The 27,770-nt window shown below is 45.1% G+C and overlaps 1 protein-coding gene and 2 long non-coding RNA genes across 3 annotated transcripts; all 3 read left to right on the top strand.

The window, feature by feature from the left end:
* Positions 1 to 4,040: 4,040 nt before the first annotated feature.
* LOC135393077 (uncharacterized) lies at positions 4,041 to 4,650 on the top strand. Its single transcript, XR_010422432.1, has 3 exons — positions 4,041 to 4,122; positions 4,265 to 4,348; positions 4,565 to 4,650. It is a non-coding gene; the product is annotated as an uncharacterized LOC135393077 (long non-coding RNA).
* A 2,105-nt stretch (positions 4,651 to 6,755) lies between these two features.
* Positions 6,756 to 7,649, top strand: LOC135393076 (uncharacterized). The gene is made up of 3 exons (XR_010422431.1): positions 6,756 to 6,845; positions 7,275 to 7,461; positions 7,529 to 7,649. It is a non-coding gene; the product is annotated as an uncharacterized LOC135393076 (long non-coding RNA).
* A 15-nt stretch (positions 7,650 to 7,664) lies between these two features.
* On the top strand, positions 7,665 to 10,502 carry LOC135393075 (uncharacterized). The gene is made up of 5 exons (XM_064623644.1): positions 7,665 to 7,775; positions 8,839 to 9,010; positions 9,083 to 9,225; positions 9,988 to 10,135; positions 10,219 to 10,502. Exons 2-5 carry the CDS (start codon positions 8,904 to 8,906, stop codon positions 10,235 to 10,237), a joined length of 417 nt encoding a protein of 138 aa, XP_064479714.1. The 5' UTR covers positions 7,665 to 7,775; positions 8,839 to 8,903; the 3' UTR covers positions 10,238 to 10,502.
* The last annotated feature ends 17,268 nt before the right edge of the window (positions 10,503 to 27,770 follow it).

The raw sequence follows: 27,770 nt of genomic DNA, 5'->3' as shown, positions 1-27,770 counted from the left end.
TGAACAATTCCAGTAGTGGGGCTTCAAAGACAATGAACTTTTGCTGTTTCATTGGGCATTCAAGTGTAGAGGATGCATCTCTAGAAAATTAATTAGCGTTCCTTAGTCATAACTACATCTCAACAGGAAGTATTCTTGTACCCTACCTAGGTAGTAGCTCTCATCGGTTTCTTCTCCTATTGTTGACGTCATACTAATGTTCTGCACCTGTCCAAAGACTCCAAAAAATGTCACAAAGTCTGCAACACGTAACAAATCTAGTGCTTCCATCTGTAGACTTTGCATACCTGCTTTCAGCTATTTCTGTCATGTCAACTTGAGTGCCTGGATCACACACACACGAATCAGTCTTGCGCCACTTCAACACTGGAAGGCCCCTAAAATTAAATTTGTTGATGTTGACAATGTTGAGTACGGGACAAGTAGGATAACATAAGTTAAATGGAATACGTCATCGCTATATTATAATTTATACATGTGTGGCGCCTGTACATACCTAAGACGTTGTGTTGAACTCGTCACCTCGGTGAAGCAAAATCACTAGTTACTGAACATCAGTGTGCTTCGGACGTCTTCGCAATTCGCCTTCTACGGCATCTTCGTAGTCATCGGCAGCAAAATGAGCTCAGCACACACGACACGACTGCTACATCTAATAGCCGAGTGTTTCGAACCACATTCGTTTTCGCGCACTCTCCTGTAGAACCTTGTGGTAGAAAACGCCCGCCGCCGATGGTGAACGAACATGATTTTTGCATCCCCGAACACCAAAACTACACCGGGCATATGTAGGTCTCTCGAATAATCGACACAACAGCCGCGAACATGTCATTCACTTATACTTTCTCGTTTCTGCTTCGCGCAACCAACATGACCACCCACGACGTAAACAATAAACGCGATAACACAGATGGCCTTGCAGGTGGCGCGGCGGATCGTAGCTCGTAGCGGCGAAGTAGCTGAACGCTTTATTAAAGGGACTATCGCATCCGGGAACGTGTGTATGAGACCCATACCATAATGTTCGGTATCATTTCACAATCTACTTGGCCAAATTTCTCTTTCGAGAACGCCGTACATATTGAGTAAACGAATTTTAAATATTCCCGCCGCCTCTGAAGCTAAGGAAGCCCAGCGATAGTAACATCATGATGACGTAACGCAGCCGCACGAATGGGAGGGCTGCGCAGACGACAGTCTCCGAGCTCGTCTGCTTCGGGTTTGAGTCGCCATCGTCGCCATTTACCTCGCGAAAAGTCATCGATAAATACGCCGACTTCCGCTTGTGATTGCGAGTTCTGACGCGACCATGTCGCGTGAAACACGGTGTTACGTTCCTGGGTGTACGAACACTTCGGGCTCTAACCCAGAAGTGACATTCCACAAGCCGAGGGACAGTGATACGAAGCGAAAATGGGAGGCAGTAGTCGCCAGCAGACATCCTGACGTACAAGGAGAAATACATGTGTCCCGCGTTTGTTCTTCACACTTTGCGGAGGATGCGTACATGGAAACGGATGTTCTACAAATCCGACTTGGAGTTCCGAAACGAAAGCGGCTGAAGGCTGACGCCGTGCCCACAATATTTCCGGAACCAACTCGGCCGCGGTCTGCTGAGGTGGGTCACAGTTCTCGTATATGTCAAATGGGACCCCGCAAAAGGACATAATAATTGATAGGATCTAGCCCTGAAAAGCGTGCCTGCAACGCAGTTTACACGCTTTTCTCGGCATTGGCACAGCCCTGCTGGAAATAAAGGGCATGATCTCAATGAATTCTCGCGCAGTTCCAATGAGATTCAATGTGAAATCAGACGACCAATTCATTCAATGTGCATAAGAGGAGTATTTCTCATTGAGAGAATTGGGAGTTTTGCAGGGGAGCGGCCTTCGCGACGTGTTCTACCATGTTGTGTGGCGAAGGCTGCGCACAGGGAATAAAGAACCAATTCAAGGAATTGGTCTAATGAGCATCAATGAGAAACGCTGACTTCCAATTGATTTGATGAGATACTCCACCAATACAAGGAATGCGAAGCCAATTGAATGAATTGGCCCAATGTGAACGAATGAGACACGATCATTCCCAACTGAAGGAATGAGATGCTACCTTTTCGGCGCCGTAGCACGTTTCCCCATCCGCGCTCCAAAATAGTTCGCGTGATTTCGAATGTTTCTGAATATTCCCTCAAAGGTACAGGATCCGTGGTATAACTTACTGTTGCGCCTCCTGCTTGAAGCTATTGTGTTGCAATTCATGCAATATTGCACTGCACAGAAGTGGAAGCGTCCGCCAGTCGCCAGCGGAATAGTCAGCTCTTATGAATCGTCGAAGTGTGAGGATGGCGGTCGCGCATCTGCATCAATTCGCCCTTTATCTTTGTGAGCTTTTGCCGTTTTAAGGTACGTAGTTGACGTGTAAGGTGTTCCTGTTCTTTGTATGCCTTTACCCCTGCAGGCATTATGAGCGCTGACGGAAAGATAGCAAGATGAAGTGGAGTGTTTTAGTGACTGTTACCAACCGCGCTGTGTGAAACGGTATGTAATATGCGTTGTTGCCTTCTGACATTATAGCAACGTCATTTGAAATGGTATTTGAAGTATTATATGAAGTGTATCTGAAATGGTATTTCGTGCAGGTTGAGCCTGTACGAGGCGGCAGGCAAGGGAGTCTTTGTCGCGATGTGGCTATCACCACGTCGTGGGAACGCAGTCTCGCCCAAGTTGGAGATGTGTTAATTTTCGCTCAAGAACGGCAGGCTAGACTGTAAATCGTGAGGCGGCAGCTGCACAAGACAGTGAAGAACATGGTCGTCGAAGAACTCAGTGCTTTAAGAAATTTTTCCTCCTGGCGTTGTGCGCTGTTCGTTGTTTGGACGTTGCGAGAACGAGCCTCCATGGATTACGGTAGTGTGTGTCGGTGATGAACGGTACGCCTTCAAAGACACGTGAGTGCTGAATTGAGTATTTGTTCCTGCTATTTATTGTTTCGTGTGGTTTCTCAGTTCCATGAATACTCACACATGTGCAAGTCATTTGAAATAACTTTTCGTTTTTTGTCTTGCTATTTGTCATATTTTCACACCTACTGTATTGTTATGTGAACAATAAATTTTCACGAAGAAACCACACAGGGTGTATTTCTTTTTGCAGCCACAGCTTGTTTGATTCTTCAACGTAACTTTCATTAGGAGCAACGGTTTTGAATGTTACTACTCATTAAAAAAGTGCATTGGCAGGGAGAATATCAGGCTGACTTCAGTGGGAAATTCCTTAGTGCAGCACGTTGGCTCAATGGGACGCAAGGCTGACCTCGAATGAGTTTGCATGGGTTCTATTCAATGTGTCTCGAATTGGGCCCCATTGATTTTTACAGAGAATTTTCATTGAGACCAATTAAAACACCAGTTGTGTCCAATATAATATTTGTTCCAAATCATCTATTGGGATTTGGAATTTCAGGGTTTTTTTAATGGTGTTTGTCTGAAAGACGTCCAATTGAATTCAATGAGTTTTTCGGGAAATCTTCAATGGGACCATTTCTAGCAGGGAGCCGGCGAAGTTCGATCCCTAAAACTAAGCAATGTCGGTTTTGCAAGGGAAACCCATGAGCTGAGATTGCCATTCTCGTAGTGCTTGCTGGAAATGTCGCTTACCGATGGGATGGATTATTATGAGAACATATATAATGAAGGGGCGTATGCACGTTTTCATTTAGCCGCGCGTCATACACGAACACGAACGGTACTTTGTCCATTTGTGGGCTCCCATTCAGCGAGCAAATTTGCGCGTGAGGTTTCATTTTCTCTACTGCATTAATGCATGCTGGAAATACAGGTTGCATGTTCGAAAAACAAGTGACAACTTTATTTTGAGATTGTGAATGGGGAGTTTGTCGCCATGGGCGATACTCTACCCCATTGCTTCTGGTAATGTGGGGTATGGAACAATACGAGTCCATTTTCATAAGAGGTATCTGTACAAGGAATGGTTTTTCTAGGCAGATTTGTGAAAACCAATCTATTACATATCTTATGGGATGTTGACTTATGAATTGGAACCACAAGTAAATAGTTTCGTTTACAGGTCCAGTCCACCAGCTTCACTGAAGCCAGTGCAAGTGGTACGTTCCGTAGAAAGCTCTTATTAGGCATTGCTGCACACTCATGCTCCCGCCTATCTGTTCCAGTTTAAGATGTTTTTGTCGTACTTGTCCTGTACCAGCCTGTTACAGTGATAGGTGTGATAATGTGTTTGTATTGTAGACGTGGAAAGGATGGAATCAGCAAGCGATGCGGGTGAATGTTTCAGCCTACAACAATCCATGTCATCAGCGGGTCCGGAAAATGGTACATGCCCAATTCATTTATGCTCACTCTCGATAAAATCCATGGTGGTTAAAATGAATGCATAGGCAATTACTCTTGAGATTCATAGCTCCTCCTTGTAAACACAGGAGAGCAGTAATCACATTATATCCCATATTGTTTTTTCATAGCTGTATTGTATAATTGCCTTTCTGCATTTTTTGTATGTGTCATGTTGGTATTGCTCTATTTCTTCAGTGCTAGTGCTGGATGGACTGCCCCTTGAACCATTTGTGCCCTACCAGATAGTCAGCCAATATGGGTTCCATTACACATTAGTACCGCACAAGCCACAATCTGTAGCGGAAAGGGTTCAGGACAAGCAAACACAAACAGCTATTCCGACATCCACGCTTGGTAATATTATAATATCATTTACAGGGAACAGACCTTTTACACACGTAGCCTACTACCAATTTGGTTTGCAGGCACTCAAACTGGGTTCCACATGCAAAGTAGGGAAAGCCAGACAGGCATGAGCCTTCCCCCTTCCAGCTCCCTTCTGTTGACATCATCTGAACTAGCAACTTGGTGTCCAGAAGACAGCAACATTGAAAGCGTGGAGGTCTCTGCAGGACAGGCTTCCATGCAGCATATAGGTGCACCAGCATTTGAGGAACTGATGCCAACAGATATGCTTTACATGCCTCTTTCGCCCGTCCACTGCTCCACCCCAGCTAGAGAAGAACTTGATACAACCTTGGGATCTACATGGTATGCCGTAGTACAAGTGTATTATATTTACACAAAATTGTTAATAGCTCTGGTGATCTAGTGATTACAAAAAGGAAAGCTATGACGTCCATTTAAGTTAATATGAATTACATTCTGACCGTTGTGAGGCAAGTGTGACAGAGTTACAGCATATTTGTCTACCCACAGATTAATATTGCCTCTTGATGTGTTTTACTATCCATGTGGGTGGTGAGCCTAAACAGCTTGTACCCTATCATGAAGTTGCTACTATCTGTGTCGGGTCTGAACCCATGATAATTGGGTCAGTAGGTGAACATGCTAACAATCAATTGATAGGAGCCACCTTGAAATGAATACCACAGATGCTAACAGCATATGTTACAACAGCAGTCAAGGTGGTGGATAAAGCTTGAAGATAAAAAAGCTTAGGAAGAACAACAGACATACACACGGATAGCTCATAGCAGCAATATAACACGTAACACAGACATGACAGAAGTTATAACAACAAAATACATGGGAACAGAAGGGGTAAGGAAGCTGTGGCCAACAAACTAGGCCACCATGACCACGCTGGGGAACAGGTCATTTTAACCTTGGTGAAACAGACCTACAGGGAAGGATGTACAGGGATTTTATGAAAAAGTCATCCTAGAAACAGCACCGCAGAGTGTGCTGCCCTGACGAATAGGCCGTGCATTCCAAGACATAGATGCCTTCCTAGACTGAATAGCAAAGGCTTTCTACTTCACACACAGCATTGTATTACACATATACGTTTCGCAAAGGTGAATAACTTCTTTTCTTTCTCGATGTAGCCAGCCTGATCCGAAGGACGTGACGGTCCACTCATCTGAATTAACAGAGGGATCAGAGACTGAAGAGTAAGCTTTGCGCTTGAAAGCCGTGGGAATTCTTACATTGCAACTATTTTTTTCCTAGTGACGAATATGAGAAGGAACATGAGGGACATCATTCTAAATCCCATGTGCATCGAACGTAAGTACAGCATGCTCCAGTATGCTGTGTTTTAAGACATAGAAATATGTGATTGCTTTTCAGGCTAAATCCAGAGGAACGTCTCTTCCTGGTGGCGGAGTCAAGTCTGCGAGAGCTCCTGTCACAGTGTCCTTGTGGCAGCAGCGATGCTGAAACAGACATCTCAACAAGGGGCACATGGCTGAGAGCAGCAACAGCTTGCAGCTGTGGGAAACTGCGTACATGGTCCAGCCAGCCTTGGGTGGAAGACAGGCCACTCGGAAACATTCTGCTCTGTAGTGCGATTCTGTTTTCCGGCGTGAACATAACCAAGGCATTTCGTATGTTTGCCATGATGAAGGTACAAATACTGGCACTTTTCTAGTGTTAATGTAACCAAGGCATTTTGTACATGTTCCATACGATGCAGGTGCCAACACTGACTTTGTCGCAGTACTTCAGAACACAGAAACAGCACCTCTTTCCTGCCGTGAATGATGTGAGTACATTTATAAAGTATGTGCCTATTATCGTTCAAGAACACAAGTAACATATCCTAGCGGTAGCTCGAAAGTCACAGAATGTTTTCACCCAATGTTCCTTTTAGTATGTGATCTTATCTTATCTACAACTGTTGTAGGTCTTCCTGAGCAGACAAGCTGAGCTACTGGACCGGCTCCGCCCAGTGCCCCTGACCCCTGCGGGAGATGGCAGATGTGATTCGCCAGGCCACACAGCCCTCTATGGCACTTACACACTGCTTGAGACAGTTGCCAATAGGATCATCCACTTTGAATTGGTCAAGGTATCTCATACCAAATCTTTCTGTAACAGTATCGTAAACATTGCATCATGCAATTCATACTTTTTCGGGTAATACCCGATATTTACCCTCAAGCTTCCAATTTTCAGCCTTAATCCAGTTTCTCCCTAAAAAAAATGTGGTTCTAATTTATTAGATTTTGTCATTGCGGAACTGGCAGAGCTTACTCACAATGTTGTACTAAAATCCTTAACACTACGAGCTCAGGACTAATTGCTGCTATTCAGAGAGTGGAAGAAGTGTTGACGCTGTACAGGCCTACAAGTGTTGAAGTTCCACAGCCTAATTGAGCACGTCAAAACATAGCTCTGTTGTTTCTGTTGTCAAATGACCATACCTCTAGGGGGCAACACTACCCTGTATATGGGTATCACATGTCTAATACGTCGATCTTGGTGTTTTATGTAACAGTCAACAGAAGTCTCAAGCAGCAATGCCATGGAGGTACATGGTCTAAAGAACTGCCTTGCCTACCTTGAAGCACATGACATGGTTGTGGACACCATAGTGACTGACCGCCACACTGCAATAAAGTCTGTGTTAAGGGAATTGTGTCCACACATCAAACACCGTTTTGACGTGTGGCACGTTGCGAAAGGTGAGCACTCTCAACAAGCATGGAAAGTTGCTTTCGGTATTAAAACTCATGTGGTAACTTTGAACAGGGATCAAGAAAAAGCTTGTGTCTCTCAGCCGCTCCACAAAGCACCACGTTGTGAAGTTCTGGATAGAGAGCCTTATCCGACACATATACTGGTGTCCAAAGTACAGTGGGGAAAGTGGTGACCTTTGTTTTGGCGAAGTGGGTATCGGCAGTGAACCACATTGTCGATGTCCATGAGCATGACAACCCACTGTACCCAGTTTGTTATCATGGCCCAGTTTCAGAACCACGAGAATGGCTCAAAGAAGGTAAGTACAAATAGATAAACCAATGGGTGCAGTCAGGCGATAAGTCAAGAAATCTCTGAGAAAACTTTAAATGAATATTTGGTAAAGTAATTGCATCTGGGTTTTCTGGAGTAACACAAATGCAAAATGTGTGACATATATGCGTGTGTCTACTCTACATGCATGCCCTGTTATCATTGTTTTGGGAAGTGTCATTTTTAGCTGTAACTGAACAAAATTCAGGAAAACTGCTTAACCCTTTCTTAAATATAGTACTGCATGTAAATGGTTTTGGTGCTTAAAAAATACAGTTCTCACAACTCGGACCTCAGTGGCTGAACGATGGTGATGACAGGCAGGGTGAAGTGACCCGACGAGACTGATTGTGGCATTAAACCAGCACACTCTTGAAAATGGTGTCCTAAGATTAACTGTACAGTATGACTTTAATAAGTCACACTGTGCAGTTAATCTTAGGACACCATTTTCAAGAGTGTGCCTGTTTATGAATGCATTCTTTTAAATTATATACAGTGCTTATTAGCACTGCTGACACAATCACGTGAGGTAGGTTTTTTGAGTGGAAGCTGAAGTTAATTTCCGCGTTGTATCAAAATTTAAGCCTTATTGGACTGTTCATCCCATTGACACACATGGATTTTTCATTGCTTGCCCTCCTGTAGAGGGCCCAATAAATAGCACTATGGTCCTAAATTTTCTTTGGCAGGCATGTACTAGTACGTAGACATAGCAACAAAAATACTAAAGAGTGGACAAGTTGATTTATCCCTGTCTTACACCCACGAGTTCTGTCGTTTGCTATGTCGTGGTTGCATCTCCAAGCATCGAGCTTATAGGTAATTTTACATAATAAGTGGTCGAGCTGGTGGATGAACTCCAATGTCAGGGAGCCTGACCAGTGAGTGACAAGGGAAAGCAAGCACAACACAAGTGGCTTGTTGTGTCTGTTTTTTTTTTTGTTTTTTTTTCTGTTGTCGGTCGCTCACGCTTTCTCAAGATGGAGTAGTAGTTTTGTTAACTTTGTTGACAGAGCTAGAATTAAGCTTGTCATTTACAATTACAGATAGTGAGACGTACGCAAAGGTCAAGGACATCTTGACAGCACCCGCACTGCTCAGGGATGTCCCTATGCTTTCTACAAAACAACAGACATATGGCCTGGAGTCATACCACAGTGTCCTGAACCACTTCGTTCCGAAATCCTATTCGTTTTCTGACGAGGGGATGGTGGCCAGGTATTAAACCTTCATAAAATCATGTCACACATACAGAACTTGTACCATCTACATTACAAAACTGGGTTTTAGGACACAGTTGGCAATACTCCATTACAACGAGAATGCTGACCGTGTGCAAGTGGAAAGAGAGGGCTCCAAGCAGTTCCGACTGAAGCCATCCAAGCTGAAAAAGACGTGGGTGGCCGTACCCCTCAAAGAAAATGCTACCTATGGTATATTTTCACCACTGCGTGCATCATGTTCTGTGTCAATACATGGATGTAGTTATTGTGGCTAGTTTGAAGATAGCACTAGTTATAGAGTGTTTTATCCTTTGCAGAATTTTTTTATTGAAAAGCTATGAGAGCAGCATATATAGATCTCATTTTTGCCTGATTACTTTAAAAAATTTAATTAGGTGATTCCAGACAAAAGCAAGCGGAATGAGGGTATCCTTGTTTAGAGCTATTTCAGGTCTAACAAATCCTAAAATACACATGTGCCTTAAAATATCCATCCTTGAATATTGATATGAAAATGAGCTGAAACCACGCTGGCGGGGAATGCAGGAAGCACAGCGCTCACTTCATGCAAGAGCTCAACATAATTTGAAGTAAGGGAAATCATCAAAGTAGGTGCTGATCTACTGGCTAAATAAACCACTTCTGTTGCCGTAGATGGCTCTTGAGGAGCACTTTTTCAGTCTGTCATCATCTGCATACCAAAATTCAGCAATAGATATTTCACGGCATGCTTTTAAGGATTTTTAAAAGATAGAATGGCTTTCAATGTGGATTTTCTCCTGTTCTGCTTGCTTTTGCTCAAAGGTCACATATACCCCCTTCCAAATGATGTCCGCCTTGCAGTATAACTCAATTGAAAAAGTGATGTCTGTGCTGCTCCCATAGCTTTTTCATAAAAACACCCAGTATTAAGCAGGGTCCTTCAAGTTCACCTAACACATTCATTGTCAACCTATGCTTATCCATCAACAGATTATGCGGCAACACTGATTGCAGAGGTTCTGACTCGCATTCAAGAACACCAAACGCAGTCAGCAGCTGCAGAAACTCGGCCAGCTCGTTCAGCAACATATGGCGAGAAGCCAACTCTTAGGCAAGCTGTGGAACAACACCAAACACGGTACGCAAAATATTGGTTCTACCAAGTTGCACCCACCCTGCTTGCTCCTGATGACTTAACTCTATTCTGGATTTTACATGTAGGTTCCAGAAGGGAAAGTAGGCCATGTCCACACCGGCTGAGGACCACGGACAGCTGGCCATCTTGACATATGACACCACAAACGGCCCTTTTCAGGGCCAACCAATGCTTTACGCAAAGACAAGCGTTGCTTGTAGATCAACCCACCTCATATGACATTGCATATTAATTCTCAAACCCATTTTGATAACTGCATAACTAAAATCATTAAAGGGACTATCGCATCCATGTGTGTACGTTAGTCGTCGCTTAACAGTTAACTTGGCCAAAATTCACTTCCATAAACAGCTGAAGACGAATTTGTCACTCTCAGCCGCTATCAGCCTTGTGTGTGTGACGTTTGCTCCAATACTCTAATATCCGTCATCCACTCTTGCCCACATGATTGTCAGTGAACAACGTAGAAAAAAATGTCACTGCAGTGGCACAATCAATTGGGACGGATGCGGCAGCCCCTTTAAGCAGTACCTGTTGTACTAAAAGAAGTCTTATGGATATGCTGAATTGCAAAACTATATTTTATTATAACCAAGTTAACTTTTTTTTTTCATTCCAGCACATGGGCAGTTCCGAGAAGACAGCAGCCTGGAATCTACTGAAATTGCGAACAACAGTATCATCACCATCTGTGCATGGATATTAAATACCACTGTAGCATTTTGTTATGCAAAAGAAATATTAAAACGAAAAACACGAAATAATTTATATTCGTGCTATCCGGGAGGTTTTTCGGTATGTGTGGTGCATGTACTTCTTTCGACACAGCAGCTTGTGGCTCTTGATTTTCATCACATTTGAAAAAAGGTACATGATCTTTTTATGAGCATTAGCTTAATGAGTTAGATGTTTCAAAAAAAGGAAGTGAGGTATGTGGCTTTGAAGCCTTACAGTGTGATAAATGTACAGGAATGTACACTCATGCCAATAATATCAGGTCGACACCCTCTAGCTTGCCTACTCCTTTTATGTTCACTGACGTATACAGCCTTGTTAATATGAAGGTATAACCATGAAAAGGGAATCAGCCAGCAGATGCATATAATATATGTATGCTGAAAACATACCATTCTTAAGAAAGAAACCCTTGGTATGAAGGCGACGGGTGCTCTCTTCGAATCGCTCGCACAGCGCAGCCTGGAATTTGTCGCCTATTTCTAGGTCCGAGGTAGCCCCAGACCCAACTGGCAAATATAGAGTAGGCTGTGAACCTCAGACACCTATGTAAAGATATAAGGCCAGTCAATTTCAGCGATACTGCAGCAAAAAAGGATGACCAACTCGCATACCTAAGAGGTGACCAAAAGACAACTGCAAATATCCTAGTATATTCCAACATATCTATAGAACATTGCATTAAAAGGTTGCATTAAAAGATGAAACTCCTACATATCGGTTAAAATACAGCTGTGGTTGCTGTAAGGGACTATTACCGTACCCGCCCTAGGAAACGACATACCTGTTGTCTGTCGGATCCAACAGCCGCAGCCGATAGTCGTAGCGGCAGTACTGGCGTGCATTCACCGCCAGCATTTCTCTCCGCAGACAGAAGTCGTGGAACAGACGGTGCTCGGTGATGCACCGCACGCCAGCACTGTCACACAGAGCTGCAACCTGGCTCACTGAGGTGCAGCACAAGTATTCGTCTGGTTGCTCCGGACTGCAGACGCCGCACAGACACCTGTCGTTTTTGAAGTACCAGTCCAACAATCGGTTGATAGCGCAATTGCAGTGGGTGCGATGCGTACAATGTGATAATCTGACTTACCGAAAGTCATCGTTTTGCGCGACTTCGCGAACAACTGCATCCCTGTTGATCGGAGGATGAAGCGGAAGTGGGTCCGTTGAATACGGATCATCGTCTGACACCACGTCGTCCGAGCCAGGCTCCCACAGCTCCCCGTAGAGCCCATAGTTTGAGATAATTCAGGCAACACTGGACATGCAACCAATGAAAATGAACTATGATGCCTACCTTTCGGCCAATCAGGAGTCTCTCAGTTTGGCTCGCCTTTCGGCCCGGTACTGGCCAGTACTGGCTACCATCGGCTTTTACTTTTACTGGTTCTCATGCCCGACGCTTGTTATTTCGTATTCCAGAACAACTAGGCAAATTTTCGACAAAATACACATTTATTTGAGAGATCGTACTGATTCAATAGTCTGACACAAATATTCACCGTGCCTACAGAGTCCAAATCGTTGCGTTCGTTGACCAAGTTCGAACTCGAAAAACACACACACACTCTACTCCCAGAAGTGAGCGACGCTCACACGAGTGCACGCGATTTCACGGTGAGCATCTCCTTTCGTTGGTTGCAGTGCGAAGGTTTCAACGAAGCGGGCCATGCTTGTCGCACGGACACCGAATCCTATCTCCGTTGTGACTGCATTTGAAAATGCGACGGCACTCACAAGTGTTCCTCAGGCGTGAGCTCTCCACTGCATTCTAGTTCTGAACTCGAGAGACCGTTCGTACGTAGGATACTTGTGTCGGGAAACATCACAACACGCGCTGAGTCACTTTGACACACGAACAAATCTGGGACTTCTCTTTGAACAATGCCATCATACCGTGGTGTCAATTGACATCGTCGAGACGCGAGACGCCGCTGCCACTTCTCTCCCTTCTCTTCTCGTAACTGCCCGCCAGACAGGCAGCCCGCGAAAGAATGCTCTTTTGAAACTTTGCCAACCAATAGCGGAGCGCGCAATGTCCTTCGGCCAATGGGTATCAACTATGATGCCTGACGGAGTTATACCACGTGTTTATGACGTGCAAACATTTTTTTAGAGCCGCGAAGAGGGGGAGCTGTGGGGGCCTGGTCCGAGCTGTCCTCACTGAATTCATCCAGCAGCGACGAGGAAAAACTTTCGCTTTCGACGTCCGACATGATCACAGCTAGGCTCTACGCGGTTTCCCAGGCAGACGACGTCCCGACAGTCGCTCCCTGACTGGTGCGGCTGCGTGACGTTTGCGGAGAGGGAATACCAGAAAACCCTCAACGTCCGTCGTCTGCTACGGCTATGTTTTCCATCAAACTGCACAGGAACTACTCCACTTTTTCGTGTCGGACTTTTTGTGTAATTGTTGGCGACGAACGACGAGTAAAACGGCGCTATAGTTTCGGAATCAACCGGGACGGATGCGATAGTCCCTTTAACGTAAAAGCTATGGAAGTGAGCGTCATTTTTAAAATGGCGTTTAGCTGTAAGATAATGTGCGTCAACTTTGTTCTCTACAAAATTAACTCTCACGTGGTAAGGGTTGACCAATCCCTGGGAGCCCCGGACCCGAAACCCAAGTTGCTCTTTTTCGCCGTTCGCTGGCAGCACAGTCCATGTTCCGGCAATCTTCAAAATATTTATACGTAAAAAATATGCCGAATTGAGAAGTAATGCTTTCTGTGTCTTATCAAACAACGATGTTGTGCACGACAGTGGGCAAAAATATGGGGGTTATTTTTCACTTTTCGGTCCGTTTAACTACGTAGTAGTTTAACTAGTAGTTGCCACTACATTTCTGCAAGTAGTTGATAACTACTTTTTAACTACAATCAGGTAGTTTAACTAGTAGTTTAACTACATGTAGTTAACTACTGGCCATCACTGGCGTCGACTACCGGAAACTCAATGAGATAACGAAGAAGGATGTCTACCCGCTACCGCGCATCGACGACACGCTCGATCGCCTTCAAAACGCAAAATTTTTCTCTTCCATGGACCTCAAGACGGGGTACTGGCAAATCGAAGTCGACGAACGGGACCGTGAGAAGACTGCCTTCGTCACTCCGGATGGACTTTACGAATTCAAGGTTATGCCTTTCGGCCTTTGCACAGCACCAGCGACGTGCCAGCGTTTTATGGATACGGTTCTCGCCGGGTTGAAGTGGCAAACCTGCCTGGTGTACCTCGATGATGTTGTCGTCTTCGCAAGAACATTCGAAGAACATGTTGAACGGCTAAAGCAAGTCCTCGAGGCTATCAGAACTGCAGGGCTGACGTTGAAACCTCAGAAGTGTCGATTCGGCTACGAGGAACTCAGATTTCTCGGCCATCTCGTGAGCAGCGACGGCGTACGACCCGACCCCGAGAAGACGGCGGCTACCGTGTTCCTTCTAATGTGAAAGACGTTCGAAGCTTTCTTGGCCTTTGCGCCTACTATACCGACGGTTCATTCCGAACTTTTCAAGAATTGCGTCACCCCTGAAACCCTCACGAAGGACGGATCCACGTTTATCTGGAGTGAAGCCCAGCAACAGGCGTTTGATGAATTGAAAACGCGTCTACAGACCGCACCCGTGCTTGCCCACTTCGATCCAAACGCCGAAACAGAAATACACACCGACGCAAGCAACGATGGTCTAGGAGCCGTGCTCGTTCAACTTCAAGACGGCGTCGAACGTGTCATCGCTTACGCAAGCAGAACGCTAACCAAGGCAGAGAAGAACTATTCGACAACCGAAAAAGAGTGCCTTGCACTCATATGGGCCATCACAAAGTTGCGCCCCTACCTGTACGGACGGCCGTTCAAGGTGGTAACAGACCACCATTCTCTGTGCTGGCTGGCTGGTTTAAGGGACCCCTCAGGACGCCTAGCGAGATGGAGCCTCCGATTACAGGAGTATGACGTAACCGTCACTTACAAGTCAGGAAGAAAACACAACGACGCCGACTGCCTGTCCCGAGCACCACTCCAGCGACAGGACAACAGCCTCGACGTCGACGACGCCTTCCTCGGTCTAATGAGCGCGACTACCATGTCTACCAAGCAGTATAATGACCCCGAATTGAAGACACTCGTCGACTATCTGTAGGGCCGCGCCGACAATGTTCCTCCCATCTTCAGAAGATCACTCCCAAGTTTTTCCCTACGTAATGATGTTCTCTACAAAGAAAACCACGCACCACAAGGCGCTACGTGGCTTCTCGTTGTGCCTGGGGACATGCGCACCGAGATTCTTGAATCCTGCCACGACGAACCGTCATCAGGTCATTTGGGATACAGCCGGACACTGGCCCGTATAAGGGAAAAGTACTACTGGCCAAAACTGGCCAAGACCGTACACCACTACGTAAGGACGTGCCGGGAATGCCAACGACGAAAATGCCGACGGTACGACCCTCTGGGTACCTTCAGCCAATCGTACCGCCGTCGGCGCCGTTCGAGCAGATTGGGATGGATCTACTCGGGCCCTTCCCACGTTCGTCTTCCGGAAATCGTTGCATAATCGTCGCCACCGACTACCTGACCCGCTAGGCTGAGACTAAGGAAGGGAGTTGCCTCAGGACATAAATAAAATGCGCCCTGCGCTGTGACTGTTCTTTATTAAACACAAGACGGTCACAATTGAGCGGGACACAGTAACATGCCACTTTAACGATACCCTGCACTGTCTTTCAAAGAAAGTAAGCTGTAGTGTTTAGAGGAGGAAAGAAAATGATTAAACGTCTCCTAAAGAAAACGTTTATATATGTATACGTGCCGCTGGACGTTTATGCGAACGAAAACGTTTAAACGTACCATGGGAAAACGTTTAAATACGTATACGTGCTGTTGAGCGTATATCTAAGAGAACACGTTTAAACGTGTTTTAAGAAAACGTTTAATATGTGAAACGTGTTACAAAACGCGTTTCTTAAAGGTACTATGAAATTTCCCGAAACCCCCATACTTTTCTTCGCTGGAAACTGTTCTTCCTGCCGAGAAACCAATATGCCACAAATTTTTCCGGACGAAATCGCTCCACTCTGTGAGGAGCGCGCGCTCGAAATATCTCTTCCGTGTTCCTCCTCTCCCGCGCACATTCTCCCGTCGATGGTGTAACTGTGGCTGCGTTCCGGAACTCACCCGGGTTGACCCGAGAGTAGGGAGTAGCTACTCTCCGCGTTCCAAAACCTACTCGATGACGTCGCGACCCCCGTTCCAAAAGCGGGTTGCCTACTCGAGAGTAGCTACCCGAGGTCGACTCGCTCTACTCCCTATCAGACGGGAGTAGATAAGAGTAGTGACGGTCAGAGCTGTCGTCTGCATTGAAATCTACGATCGTCTGCTTTTACTGCTGCTCCTCTCGGCAGCATCATAGCGGACCCAGGAAAGTTCCAGTGTGAATTTTGCGACCTGATGTTTTCTTCAGAGCAACATGAACGGAACCATACATAAAACGCACATCAGACCGTTGTATGTGAAGGCCGAAACCTGTTTCTGTGTGTTTCAGAGCTAGCTGCGGACGATAACAGCGCTACGCTTTCTCGGAACGTGCGGCAAATACCCCTAATTCGTGGCGTGAATGCTTTACGAACCAACGCAGATGTCCCCATACCGAAGTCAACAGCGTCACACTAAAGCGAAGCAGCGGACAGCGGTTCTTAAGACGCGGGGCCCGAATGTCAATGTCGTCTGCTGTCGCCATGTTGAGAATCGTACTCGCGCCCGTTCCACAACCTACCCGAGGGTTACCCTACTCCCACGGCGGTCACGTGGTACAACTCTGTCACGTGACCAACTCCTACTCGAGGGTTGTTGTGGCAAGGGGATGAAACTCGCGAGTTCACTTGCGGACTAAAGTGAGGCGCTGCGAGCTTTTCACGTCATCAAACGTCATGAAACGTCAGAATTTTTACGTCGAAGCGCGAGTTCTCAACCGTCACGAGCCCATTGGCTCCTGAGGCCGCTCCCCCGGTATGCGAGCGCTCATTGGTTGGTTTGAAATTATGAACTTTCCTTGGCGCGCTCAAGCCGGCGACACCGTGTCGGCGGTGCCGGGTGCCGGAGCAACTCGCAGCAAAGTTTCGAAATCTGTTGGGTGCAGCAGGGACGCAAGCAAAGCATCTATGCCGGTACCGCTTTGGATGGTTTTTAGTGCACTAACATGTTGTCGATACCGACTGTGAAAAGCTCGGTGCCTCATGGATACTTCTGCAAGTCAATTCAGTGGTAGATAAGTGGAAGGCAGGTCTGCTTCACATTGCTTGGTGCGACAACGATTCAAGAAGGACGAATACTGAGTTTTTCCGCTACCCACTCGATGATAGGTAAGTCAGTTCCTATTCCATTCTGCCGCTTAGCATAGCATAGCGCCACACCTGTGGCATATACGCAGCAATTTGACAGGTAGAATTTTTGGTTTTCACGTTTCTGATCTCTATCTTTCTTGTTCAGGTATAAGCACTCGACCCATATCTGCTTCAGAATAGCATCTGCATGGATACAGTAGAATGGATAAGCCACTCAGAGTGGTTGGAGGATCATCTTTCTGCATAGCAGCTGCACAAGTTCCTTTGTGGCGGGTCAACCAGGCGCCTACACAAGCAGCAAAGGGATATGGACATGTTCTCTGTCATGGCGGATCTCTGAATGTGTGTGCCTGTGCAGCCAATACGCTGTTGTTCTACTGTGAAATATTCCACGTGAGACATCAGCTATCAGTGAATGCAAAGTTGCTTCGGCATGTCATTCGACCTTCAGAAACAATCACGTTCGTGTTTTGCACAACTACAGCAGACTGCAGTTTGTGATTTAGAAATATCAATCTCGAAAAATAAAGGAGTTTGTGTAGCAGAAACGTCCAACGCTTCCGCATTTTGTTATTTATTTCACTCGACGCGAACGAAAATCCACAACCACCCAGAACCGCCAAAGCGGGGGAGAGGATAGACAACAGATGAGAGAGGGAAAGGGAAAGCACCGCCAGCGTCACAGGTCACCCAGGGAGACAGAAAAAAGCAAAGCAAAAAAGCTACTCAACCATCGTCCAACGATTGGCCCAACGCTAGAGGTCACGTGAGTTTTTCCCGACAATAGAAATATACTACACGTTCATCCCCCTGGTTGTGGAACGCACCCTGTACCATGGAGGAAGGAAACACAAGGAGCGGCTCTTCCCTCAAGACTAGCGTAGCCACCCTCTAGCGGTCGCTCGAGTCAAAATCGCCATTGCTTCCTGTCCACCACGTGATCCTCTCTAAAGTTTCGGTTTTGCAAGGCTTTATTTCTCGCGCTGCTCTCCGTATGATTTTGGTTTTTGAAAGTAATTTATTGTGAAAATGTGAGCACCATCGTAGAAACGACGTATGGTAATGTGTTCCTGTCCCGGCTACGGCTCTCGTTGAACTGAAATCAGCTCTGTCACGGGAACGCGTTTTGTTCGTAAGTAAACGGTAACTCGCTTTAGTTGCCCGTGTGTCTTCGAGTCATCTTGAATTGTTCATTTGGGACCTCAAACTCTGCCGCAGATTCATTTCATATCTTCTTTTGTTGCCCAAATCTGATTAATGGAACGGCATTCTTTACCACTTAGTCAAGAAAAGTACATACGTTGGAAGTAACCGTTGCCACACGTGATGTTTCCGATCCAGCGTACTCCTTTTGTGTTCTGCGCACTGTGACTGGTCTTCTAATAGAACAGTAAACATTCGAACACACAGAAATAAAGTGCAAGCACGTGTTCAATGTAATACTGCCATCTGAACTGCAACGCAACTACAGCTCGCGTCGTCTGCTTTGCTGGAGCCATGCTGTCTGGAGGGTCACGTGAGCGGTCACGTGGTAGACAGGAGCATCCCAGAATGCAATGCGAGGCCGGCTACGCTCGTCCGGATAGAAAACTGTCGGAGGGGCTGCTCCTTGTGTTTCCTTCCTCCATGCCCTGTACGGACCGCACTTCTGTTCGCCGTTACGTCACCGGTGTTGCGCAATGGCAAGTAATGCTGCGAGCCCGCTGTAGCTGGCGCCGTCCAGTCGCACATAGAAGGTCACAAGGTCTCTGATCGCGTCTGAGGGTTGAAGTTGAAGCATTACGTTTTCTTTGTTGGAGGCGTTCGGATAGCACGCTATAATGAACAGCTTTTTGCGTGTGAATCGTTTGCTACAGTTGAGCTGGCAAGTATGACATGTGAGCTGTACTTTTTCATCGAATGTATTCGTCCTCTGCTCTGCGGCCGTTCACAACAAGGAACTCAAGTACCTCCGTGGCTTTGAGAGTTTTGCTGACGAATTACGTGGGCCTCTAGCGATTCACCGCGACGTGTATTGGTTGTATAGCCGTCACCAATGGAAAGTGTCTGGTGGTTCCTTGGCGTTCCAGTTATATTTACGTCAGTTGCAGTTATGTTTACGTGTTGGCAATCTGACAACAAAGGAAGTGCGTTGTGAAGTGCGACTGTGCTATTTGGAAGATGCCCCCTTTGTTGCTCGATTTGTTTGCACAAATTATCGTAAAAGACTGGGTGGTCTAATGTTTTGTTTTACTTTGTTTCAACTCGTGTTCTTCGTCATCATTCCTCTTATTATTCAAAGCAGCTTCGCGCCTTCAGGCGATTTTGATTTACTCTGCATTTATTGTTCTACAGATGACTGTATTTCCTTCCGTCGAAGGACTTCTTGTTTGCCTAAGATTATGTTTCATGCAATAATTTATTTATGAACACGTCACGTATTCTGTATTCAATGTTGAGCACGTCGTAAATCTGAACATTTAGCATTGCCAACCACCATGCCTACAAAACGCACCTTCCCCTTCCTTCCCTCCTTTACCTTCCCCCTCTCACGTTGGGGATGAAGGAAATACGCGTCTGCGAAGATGCGCAATGAACAAAATAAAGAAAAAAATGGCGTTCCTTCACTAATTTTTTGCGGGCGATCTATGGAACGGATTTTTGTTCTGAAAACGGCTATGATATCACGAGACCGAAAGGACCAGATGTTCTCATTGGGACAGCTTTGTAGCTTTTATCATTAAAAAGTTAATTAATGAAAGTTAATTAAGACATTGCCTTTGGACTTTGCTAATGCTCTCCTATGGAGTGCCCTTCAGCATATGCTATATTGCAATTGATTTCATCTTGGAAAAAGTGTTATATATAATTTTTAAAAATCTGTATACACTTAGCTGGGACACCCTGTATACACATTATATGCTATACATGCATAATGTTTATTTTTAATAGAACACAGGATATGTTCTATATTACATTGTCACACATCATCTAACAACTGTATTGGCACCAGTGTTACCAGCAAATAAGGGCTGAAGTAGCTGCACGGCCTTGCAGGATGCCCAGAGCAAGTTGAACTGGTTGAACACAGCAGTACGCCGGTATGATAATGGTTGGTAGGGTTATTTTTTGGTAATGTGAAACAAAGCGCAGAGTTGTAGTAGGAACAAAATCTCATGAGGACATAGTGCATCAAAGGTAGGTTCCTTTAATTTTGAGGTGACCTGCAGAGCACCTGCTGGAGTTGTCCTTGCATGTTACCCTGGTGAAAGATTTCAGCTGCCATACACATGGGCTGCCCTGATTTGAGACAAGAAAATAACACAGTATACAACTCCAGTTCCGGTGAATGCAAATGATGTAATCTAACTGAGCAATGATTATAAGATAAGAAGTGTAAACAAGAAAATGTTCCCTCAATATCATATTTGTGCACATGATAAAGCAAACTGTATATCAAATTACAAAAAAGGTTAAAAAAAAACTTGTGAACAATATACAGAGCCCGAATGGTAGGCAAGACACTGCATTAAAGAGGAATCTGGAAAGAGGGTGCACAACATTTGTCTGCTCCGAATAGTGGGTTACAATGATCATGCTGTCTCACCTAAGGGGTTTCAGGCTCCGCTGAGGAAGTCACCTGTGAACATGAAAGCAGCTGAGTGAAGAGAAAAGAACGGATACGTATGTTCAACATATTACATAAATATTCTGTTGAAGTATGGTTTCTAAGATCATGCTAAACGGAGTGTACTTTTATCACCAGTGCACCACCTGAGTTTAGGGACTAGGGGTCAGATTCACAAACGTCATCGTAAGTTACGCTAAGATGCGCTAAGACGTCGTAGCCTGCGACGCGCGTACGACGGCGTCTTAAGCATGATTCACAAAGCTATCGTAGTGGAGAGGGTACCCCCTTTGACGAGGAAGAGGAAGGTGCTCGCTTCCTGTCACGTGCACCTCGGAGAGAAACAGCCAAAGGGTGCGAGACTATGTTTCCGCTATGGTAACGATGACGAAAATTTGTAATCGCACCAATAAGAGTCGTCCCATTAGAAGAAGACGAAGTTGTTCGTCCTCAAATGTTTTGTTACTGCACGTGCTATCCGTCTTTCGGTAGCCATAATGGATGCCATGCAATCACAGGCGAAACGCGTTCGATGACACAGCAAATATATTCCCAGTATGTTCATCTCGGGGAGGGGGTGGGTGAGGGTGTTTTGTAAGCGGTGTGTGGCACTCAGTTTTGCAGCTTTTATGGCTTCTTTTGCCTTTCTTGCAGACAATTTGGAGGGGTGTCTTAGCCGGGTGTAGGGGATGCTTGAAAAATCCCTGCGACCCGATTTTACGGAGCACAAAGTTGAAGCATTTGTTGAAGGTTACCAAGCAAAAAAGTGCACCAATGTCACTTCGGGGATGGTCTCGAAGGTTCTGTGGCAAAGTGCAATGCGTTGGCGCGTATTACGGAGTCTTTGTTTCCCGTCACCAAATCCACCGCTGACAAATAACGCCGTCATCTTTCTTCGTAAGACTGCTCGGGAGCTATCGCAGGATTCCGCCGTAAGCTGCGAAGATTTTGCGACGCGCGCCCTTCGTGAATCTACACTTCGTCGTAACTTTCCCGTACGACGGAGTTACGACAGATTTCGTCGCACGAGCTCTTTGTGAATCCGACACCTGATTCCAATCCCAAAATTCGCGGTCACCCCCCGCCGGCGCACTCCGTCACTATACTCATCCGCCATGCGGGAAGCTGCCTTACAGGATGTTAATTCAATGGGAGACAGCGTTTATGCCAATTAACAGCAAAACAGAATAAATTTTTTAAGATGTCATCGTCTAATAGAGAAGAACACCATGTAAAGAACCCCTGGAGACATGAAAGGCACCAGCAGAATATAAGCCTAGTGCACCCTGGCCAAATTAATTTTAATGCATTGCGCCTATGGGGATTCCGTCGATTTTTGCACATCGCCCATGTTTAGACTACGATTTTTCGACAAAGGCAGTCAAATTCTGGAAATGTCATCGCCTATTTTCGTTCAGTACGTCCTCCAGGCCACATACCAACCACGGCACGATGTGTGAGTGTTAATCCTGATGCACCCAGGGCCTTCAAAGTTGCGACTCAGACAGGGTTCCCCTCTTAGGCGCTCGACGGACTAAGTCCCAGTATTATCGTAATACGCATGCGCTGAGACTGTACGGCCGGTCTGAGGGAGTTCGAAACGAGAACGGTCATTTTTCCAGAACTCGAAGTGGCTGACAGAACAGACAACTTTATTTTGAGTGAGTAATATACAAATGATACCATTTTGTATTTTATATCGCTTTTATATTAAACTATACAACTTGATAACACTGTGCATTTCGAGTGCCGTTTTGGAAGTGATTTTGTCAAACACGACCTTTCAGGGTGCAACAGGAGAACAAGGTACGGGGTTCAAACCCCGTGATCTTACTTTCACATATACATACACATATACATTACATTACATAATCAGCTTAGGATATCTTTATTATCATCGTTATATCAAATGATATTAAGCTCCGAACTTGATGAAATTCGCCATTTGGCCGTTTTGGAAGCGATTTTGTCAAACGCCACCTCTCTGGGTGCAACAGGGGAACAACGTACGGGGTTTAAACACCGTGATCATACTTTCACGTATACATATTACAAAATTAGTTTAGGACATCTTTAGTATTACCTTGATATCGAATGATATTAAGCCCCGAAGTTGACGAAATTAGCCATTTGGCCATTTCGAGTGCCGGTTTGGAAGCCATTTTGTGAAACCCGACCTCTCAGGGTGCAACAGGGGAACAAGATACGCGGTTCAAACCCCGTGATCTTACTTTCACATATACATACTACAAAATCAGCTTAGGACATCTTTAATATTATTTTTATATCCAATGATATTAAGCCCCGAAGTTGACGAAATTCGCCACTTGGCCATTTCGAGTGCCGTTTTGGAAGCGATTTTGTCAAACGCGACCTCTCAGGGTGCAACAGTGGAACAACCTACGGGGTTTAAACACCGTGATCTTACTTTCACATATACATATTACAAAATTAGCTTAGGACATCTCTAATATTATTTTTATATCAAATGATATTAAGCCCCGAAGTTGACGAAATTCGCCACTTGGCCATTTCCAGTGCCGTTTAGGAAGCGATTTTGTCAAACGCGACCTCTCAGGGTGCAACAGGGGAACAAGATACGGGGTTCAAACCCCGTGATCTTACTTTCACATATACATATTACAAAATTAGCTTAGGACATCTCTAATATTATTTTTATATCAAATGATATTAAGCCCCGAAGTTGACGAAATTCGCCACTTGGCCATTTCCAGTGCCGTTTAGGAAGCGATTTTGTCAAACGCGACCTCTCAGGGTGGAACAGGGGAACAAGATACGGGGTTCAAACACCGTGATCTTACTTTCACATATACATATTACAAAATTAGCTTAGGACATCTCTAATATTATTTTTATATCAAATGATATTAAGTGTCAAAGTTGACGAAATTGGCCACTTGGCCATTTCCAGTGCCATTTAGGAAGCGATTGTGTCAAACGCGACCTCTCAGGGTGCAACAGGGGAACAAGATACGGGGTTCAAACCCCGTGATCTTACTTTCACATATACATATTACGAAATTAGCTTAGGACATCTTTAATATTATTTTTATGTCAAATGATATTAAGTCCCAAAGTTGACGAAATTGACCACTTGGCCATTTGCAGTGCCGTTTAGGAAGCGATTTTTTTCAAACGCGACCTCTCAGGGTGCATCAGGGGAACAAGATACGGGGTTCAAACCCTGTGATCTTACTTTCACATATAGATATTACAAAATTAGCTTAGGACATCTCTAATATTATCAAATGATATTAAGCCCCGAAGTTGACGAAATTCGCCACTTGGCCATTTCGAGTGCCGTTTTGGAAGCGATTTTGTCAAACGCGACCTCTCAGGGTGCAACAGTGGAACAACCTACGGGGTTTAAACACCGTGATCTTACTTTCACATATACATATTACAAAATTAGCTTAGGACATCTCTAATATTATTTTTATATCAAATGATATTAAGTCCCAAAGTTGACGAAATTGGCCACTTGGCCATTTCCAGTGCCATTTAGGAAGCGATTTTGTCAAACGCGACCTCTCAGGGTGCAACAGGGGAACAAGATACGGGGATCAAACCCCGTGACCTTACTTTCACATATACATATTACGAAATTAGCTTAGGACATCTTTAATATTATTTTGATGTCAAATGATATTAAGTCCCAGAGTTGACGAAATTGACCACTTGGCCATTTGCAGTGCCGTTTAGGAAGCGATTTTTTTCAAACGCGACCTCTCAGGGTGCAACAGGGGAACCAGATACGGGGTTCAAACCCTGTGATCTTACTTTCACATATACATATTACAAAATTAGCTTAGGACATCTCTAATATTATCAAATGATATTAAGCCCCGTAGTTGGCGAAATTCGCCACTTTGCCATTTCGAGTGCCGTTTTGGAAGCGATTTTATCAAACGCGACCTCTCAGGGTGCAACAGTGGAACAACCTACGGGGTTTAAACACCGTGATCTTACTTTCACATATACATATTACAAAATTAGCTTAGGACATCTCTAATATTATTTTTATATCAAATGATATTAAGCCCCGAAGTTGACGAAATTCGCCACTTGGCCATTTCCAGTGCCGTTTAGGAAGCGATTTTGTCAAACGCGACCTCTCAGGGTGCAACAGGGGAACAAGATACGGGGATCAAACCCCGTGACCATACTTTCACATATACATATTACGAAATTAGCTTAGGACATCTCTAATATTATTTTGATGTCAAATGATATTAAGTCCCAAAGTTGACGAAATTGACCACTTGGCCATTTGCAGTGCCGTTTAGGAAGCGATTTTTTTCAAACGCGACCTCTCAGGGTGCAACAGGGGAACAAGATACGGGGTTCAAACCCCGTGATCTTACTTTCACATATACATATTACAAAATTAGCTTAGGACATCTCTAATATTATCAAATGATATTAAGCCCCGTAGTTGGCGAAATTCGCCACTTTGCCATTTCGAGTGCCGTTTTGGAAGCGATTTTATCAAACGCGACCTCTTAGGGTGCAACAGGGGAACAACGTACGGGGTTTAAACACCGTGATCTTACTTTCACATATACATATTACAAAATTAGATTAGGACATCTTTAATATTATTTTTATATCAAATGATATTAAGCCCCGAAGTTGACGAAATTGGCCATTTGGCCATTTCGAGTGCCGTTTTGGAAGCCATTTTCTGAAACCCGACCTCTCAGGGTGCAGCAGGGGAACAAGATACGGGGTTCAAACCCCGTGATCTTACGTTCACATATACATACTACAAGATCAGCTTAGGCCGTCTTTAATATTATTGTTATATCAAAATATATTAAGCCCCGAAGTTGATGAAATAGGCCATTTGGCCATTTCAAGTGCCATTTTGGAAGCGATTTTTAAAACGCGCCCTCTCAGGGTGCAACAGGGGAACAATATACGGGGTTCAAACCCCGTGATCTTACTTTCTCATATACATACTACAAAATCAGCTTAGGACGCTTTTTGCTTAGGGAGTGTCGTTTCGGAAGCAGTTTCTTCAAACGCGACTTCTCCATGTACGGCCTGGCACCAGGATTAAAGGGGCTTCGCACGTTTTAAAGGGCTCGATCTGGTGCCGAACGTTGCGGTAGCCTCTGTTACAATCCCAGTACAAGCCGTTCATAGTACCTTTTTGGCACCACGATACATATCATTTGAGTCATTGTAAAGGGCCCTGCTGCCGCCTTTTCCAAATTTTGCGGTGGTTTCCGATGCAATCACAGGAGAGGGGCATAACATAAGCCGTCGCGTCTTTATAGGTGTGTAAAATGTCTGCCACCATGATTAAAGGGGCTTTTGTCCGTTTTAAAGGGCTCTGCTGTAGCCTTTTATGGAGTTTGCGGCCGCATCCGTTATAATTCCAGTAGAATGGCAATAGCATAAGCCGTTGCGTGTACTTATATGACTTTGGAACTACGATACAAGGGGTATCGACCGTTTTAAAGGGCTCTGCTGCCGCATTTTCAGTATTTTGCGGTAGTCTCTGTTACAATCCCAGTAGAACGGCATTGCACAAGCCATTGATGACATGTCATCGGCAGCATGATACAAGGGGTCTCGCCCGTTCTGAAGGGCTATGCTGCATCATTTTCCCGATATTTGCGGTCGCCTGCGTTATGATCTCGGTAGAATGACATAGTATAGGTTGTTGATAATATGTCTTTAACAGCATGACACAAGGGGTTTTACTTGTTTAAGAGGGCTCTGCTGCCACGTTTTCCGAATTTGGCGATCGCCTGTGTTATAACTCCAGCAGAATAGGATTGCACAAGCCACTGATAACTTTCTTTCTTTCGCTCCATGATACAGGGAGTCTCGCCCGTTTTAAAAGGCCTTGCTGCCGCCGTATCGAAATTATGCGGTCTCCTCTTGCGCAATCCCGGTAGAAAGGCATAGCATAAGCCGTCATTAATATGCCTTTGGTACCATGATACAAGGGGTTTCGTAAGTTCTAAAGGACTCTGTTGCTGTCTTTTCCGCATTTGGTGGTCGCTTCTGTTGCGATCCCTGTAGAAGAGCATCATAAGCCGTTGATAATATCTGTTTGGAACCATGATTAAAGATGTTTTGCCCGTTCTAAAGGGCTCTGCTGCGGTCTTTTACGGATTTTGCGGTCGTCTCCGTTACAATCCCAGTGGGAAGGGCAATAGCATAAGCCGTCTCGAATATGCCTTTGGCACCATGATACAAAGGGTTTTGCCCGTTTTAGAGGGCTGTGCCGGCGCCTTTTCCAAATTTTGGGGTCACTATACTGTTAAAATCCCAGTACAAGGGCCTAGTATAAGTTGTTGATAATGGCTTCGCTATGCAGAATACACCAGTGACTCTGTGTGGTGTATTCCTTGGTTGCCCCTGCCATCATCGGGGTTGCAGAAAGGTTACTTTTTACTTTTCTCAAAGAAGTTGGCAAGTGATGCAATGTTTCAGAAGGACACTGTGGGTCATTTCTTGCAGGTCGAGGTGTAAGCGAATCATGGACTTGTTTATGCGTGCTGCACTTCGAGAAAAATTGGTTGATTACCATGAACAGTGAAATTCAAACGGCTTCGTAACGGATATGCTCTCAAGCGGTGAACCACCCCAGGCCATAGTCATGATTTATTTGTTGTTGTAACGGATATGTATTTTCATCTATGATGTCTTTTCCTCAGACCTTAGCACCAGTGCTCGTAGGTGTCTGTTGCCGTGTAAATGTTCGGACTGCCGGCGATTTGCTGTGCAAGTTCACTTTGGTGCCCCGTATCTTGGCAAGTTTCGTTTTTTTTTTCCTTGGCATATCGTCGCGGCTCTCACGCTGAATTCAAACGGAAGGTATCAGCCTTTGGTCCGTTGCGCAACTCGTATCATCAGCGAAGAGGAACGACAATTTCTTCTTTGTCATTGTAGCTG

The sequence above is a fragment of the Ornithodoros turicata genome, chromosome 4 (assembly GCF_037126465.1).
Source record: "Ornithodoros turicata isolate Travis chromosome 4, ASM3712646v1, whole genome shotgun sequence".
NCBI classification, from domain to species: Eukaryota; Metazoa; Arthropoda; class Arachnida; order Ixodida; family Argasidae; genus Ornithodoros; species Ornithodoros turicata.
This window is presented reverse-complemented; position numbering and strand designations above follow the sequence as displayed.

Coding starts and splice junctions, on each gene's coding strand:
- LOC135393075 (XM_064623644.1), top strand. CDS start 8,904: ATGCTTTCTACAAAACAACAGACATATGGCCTGGAGTCATACCACAGT. Junction 9,011..9,082: donor GACGAGGGGATGGTGGCCAG/GTATTAAACCTT, acceptor ACTGGGTTTTAG/GACACAGTTGGCAATACTCC. Junction 9,226..9,987: donor CAAAGAAAATGCTACCTATG/GTATATTTTCAC, acceptor ATCCATCAACAG/ATTATGCGGCAACACTGATT.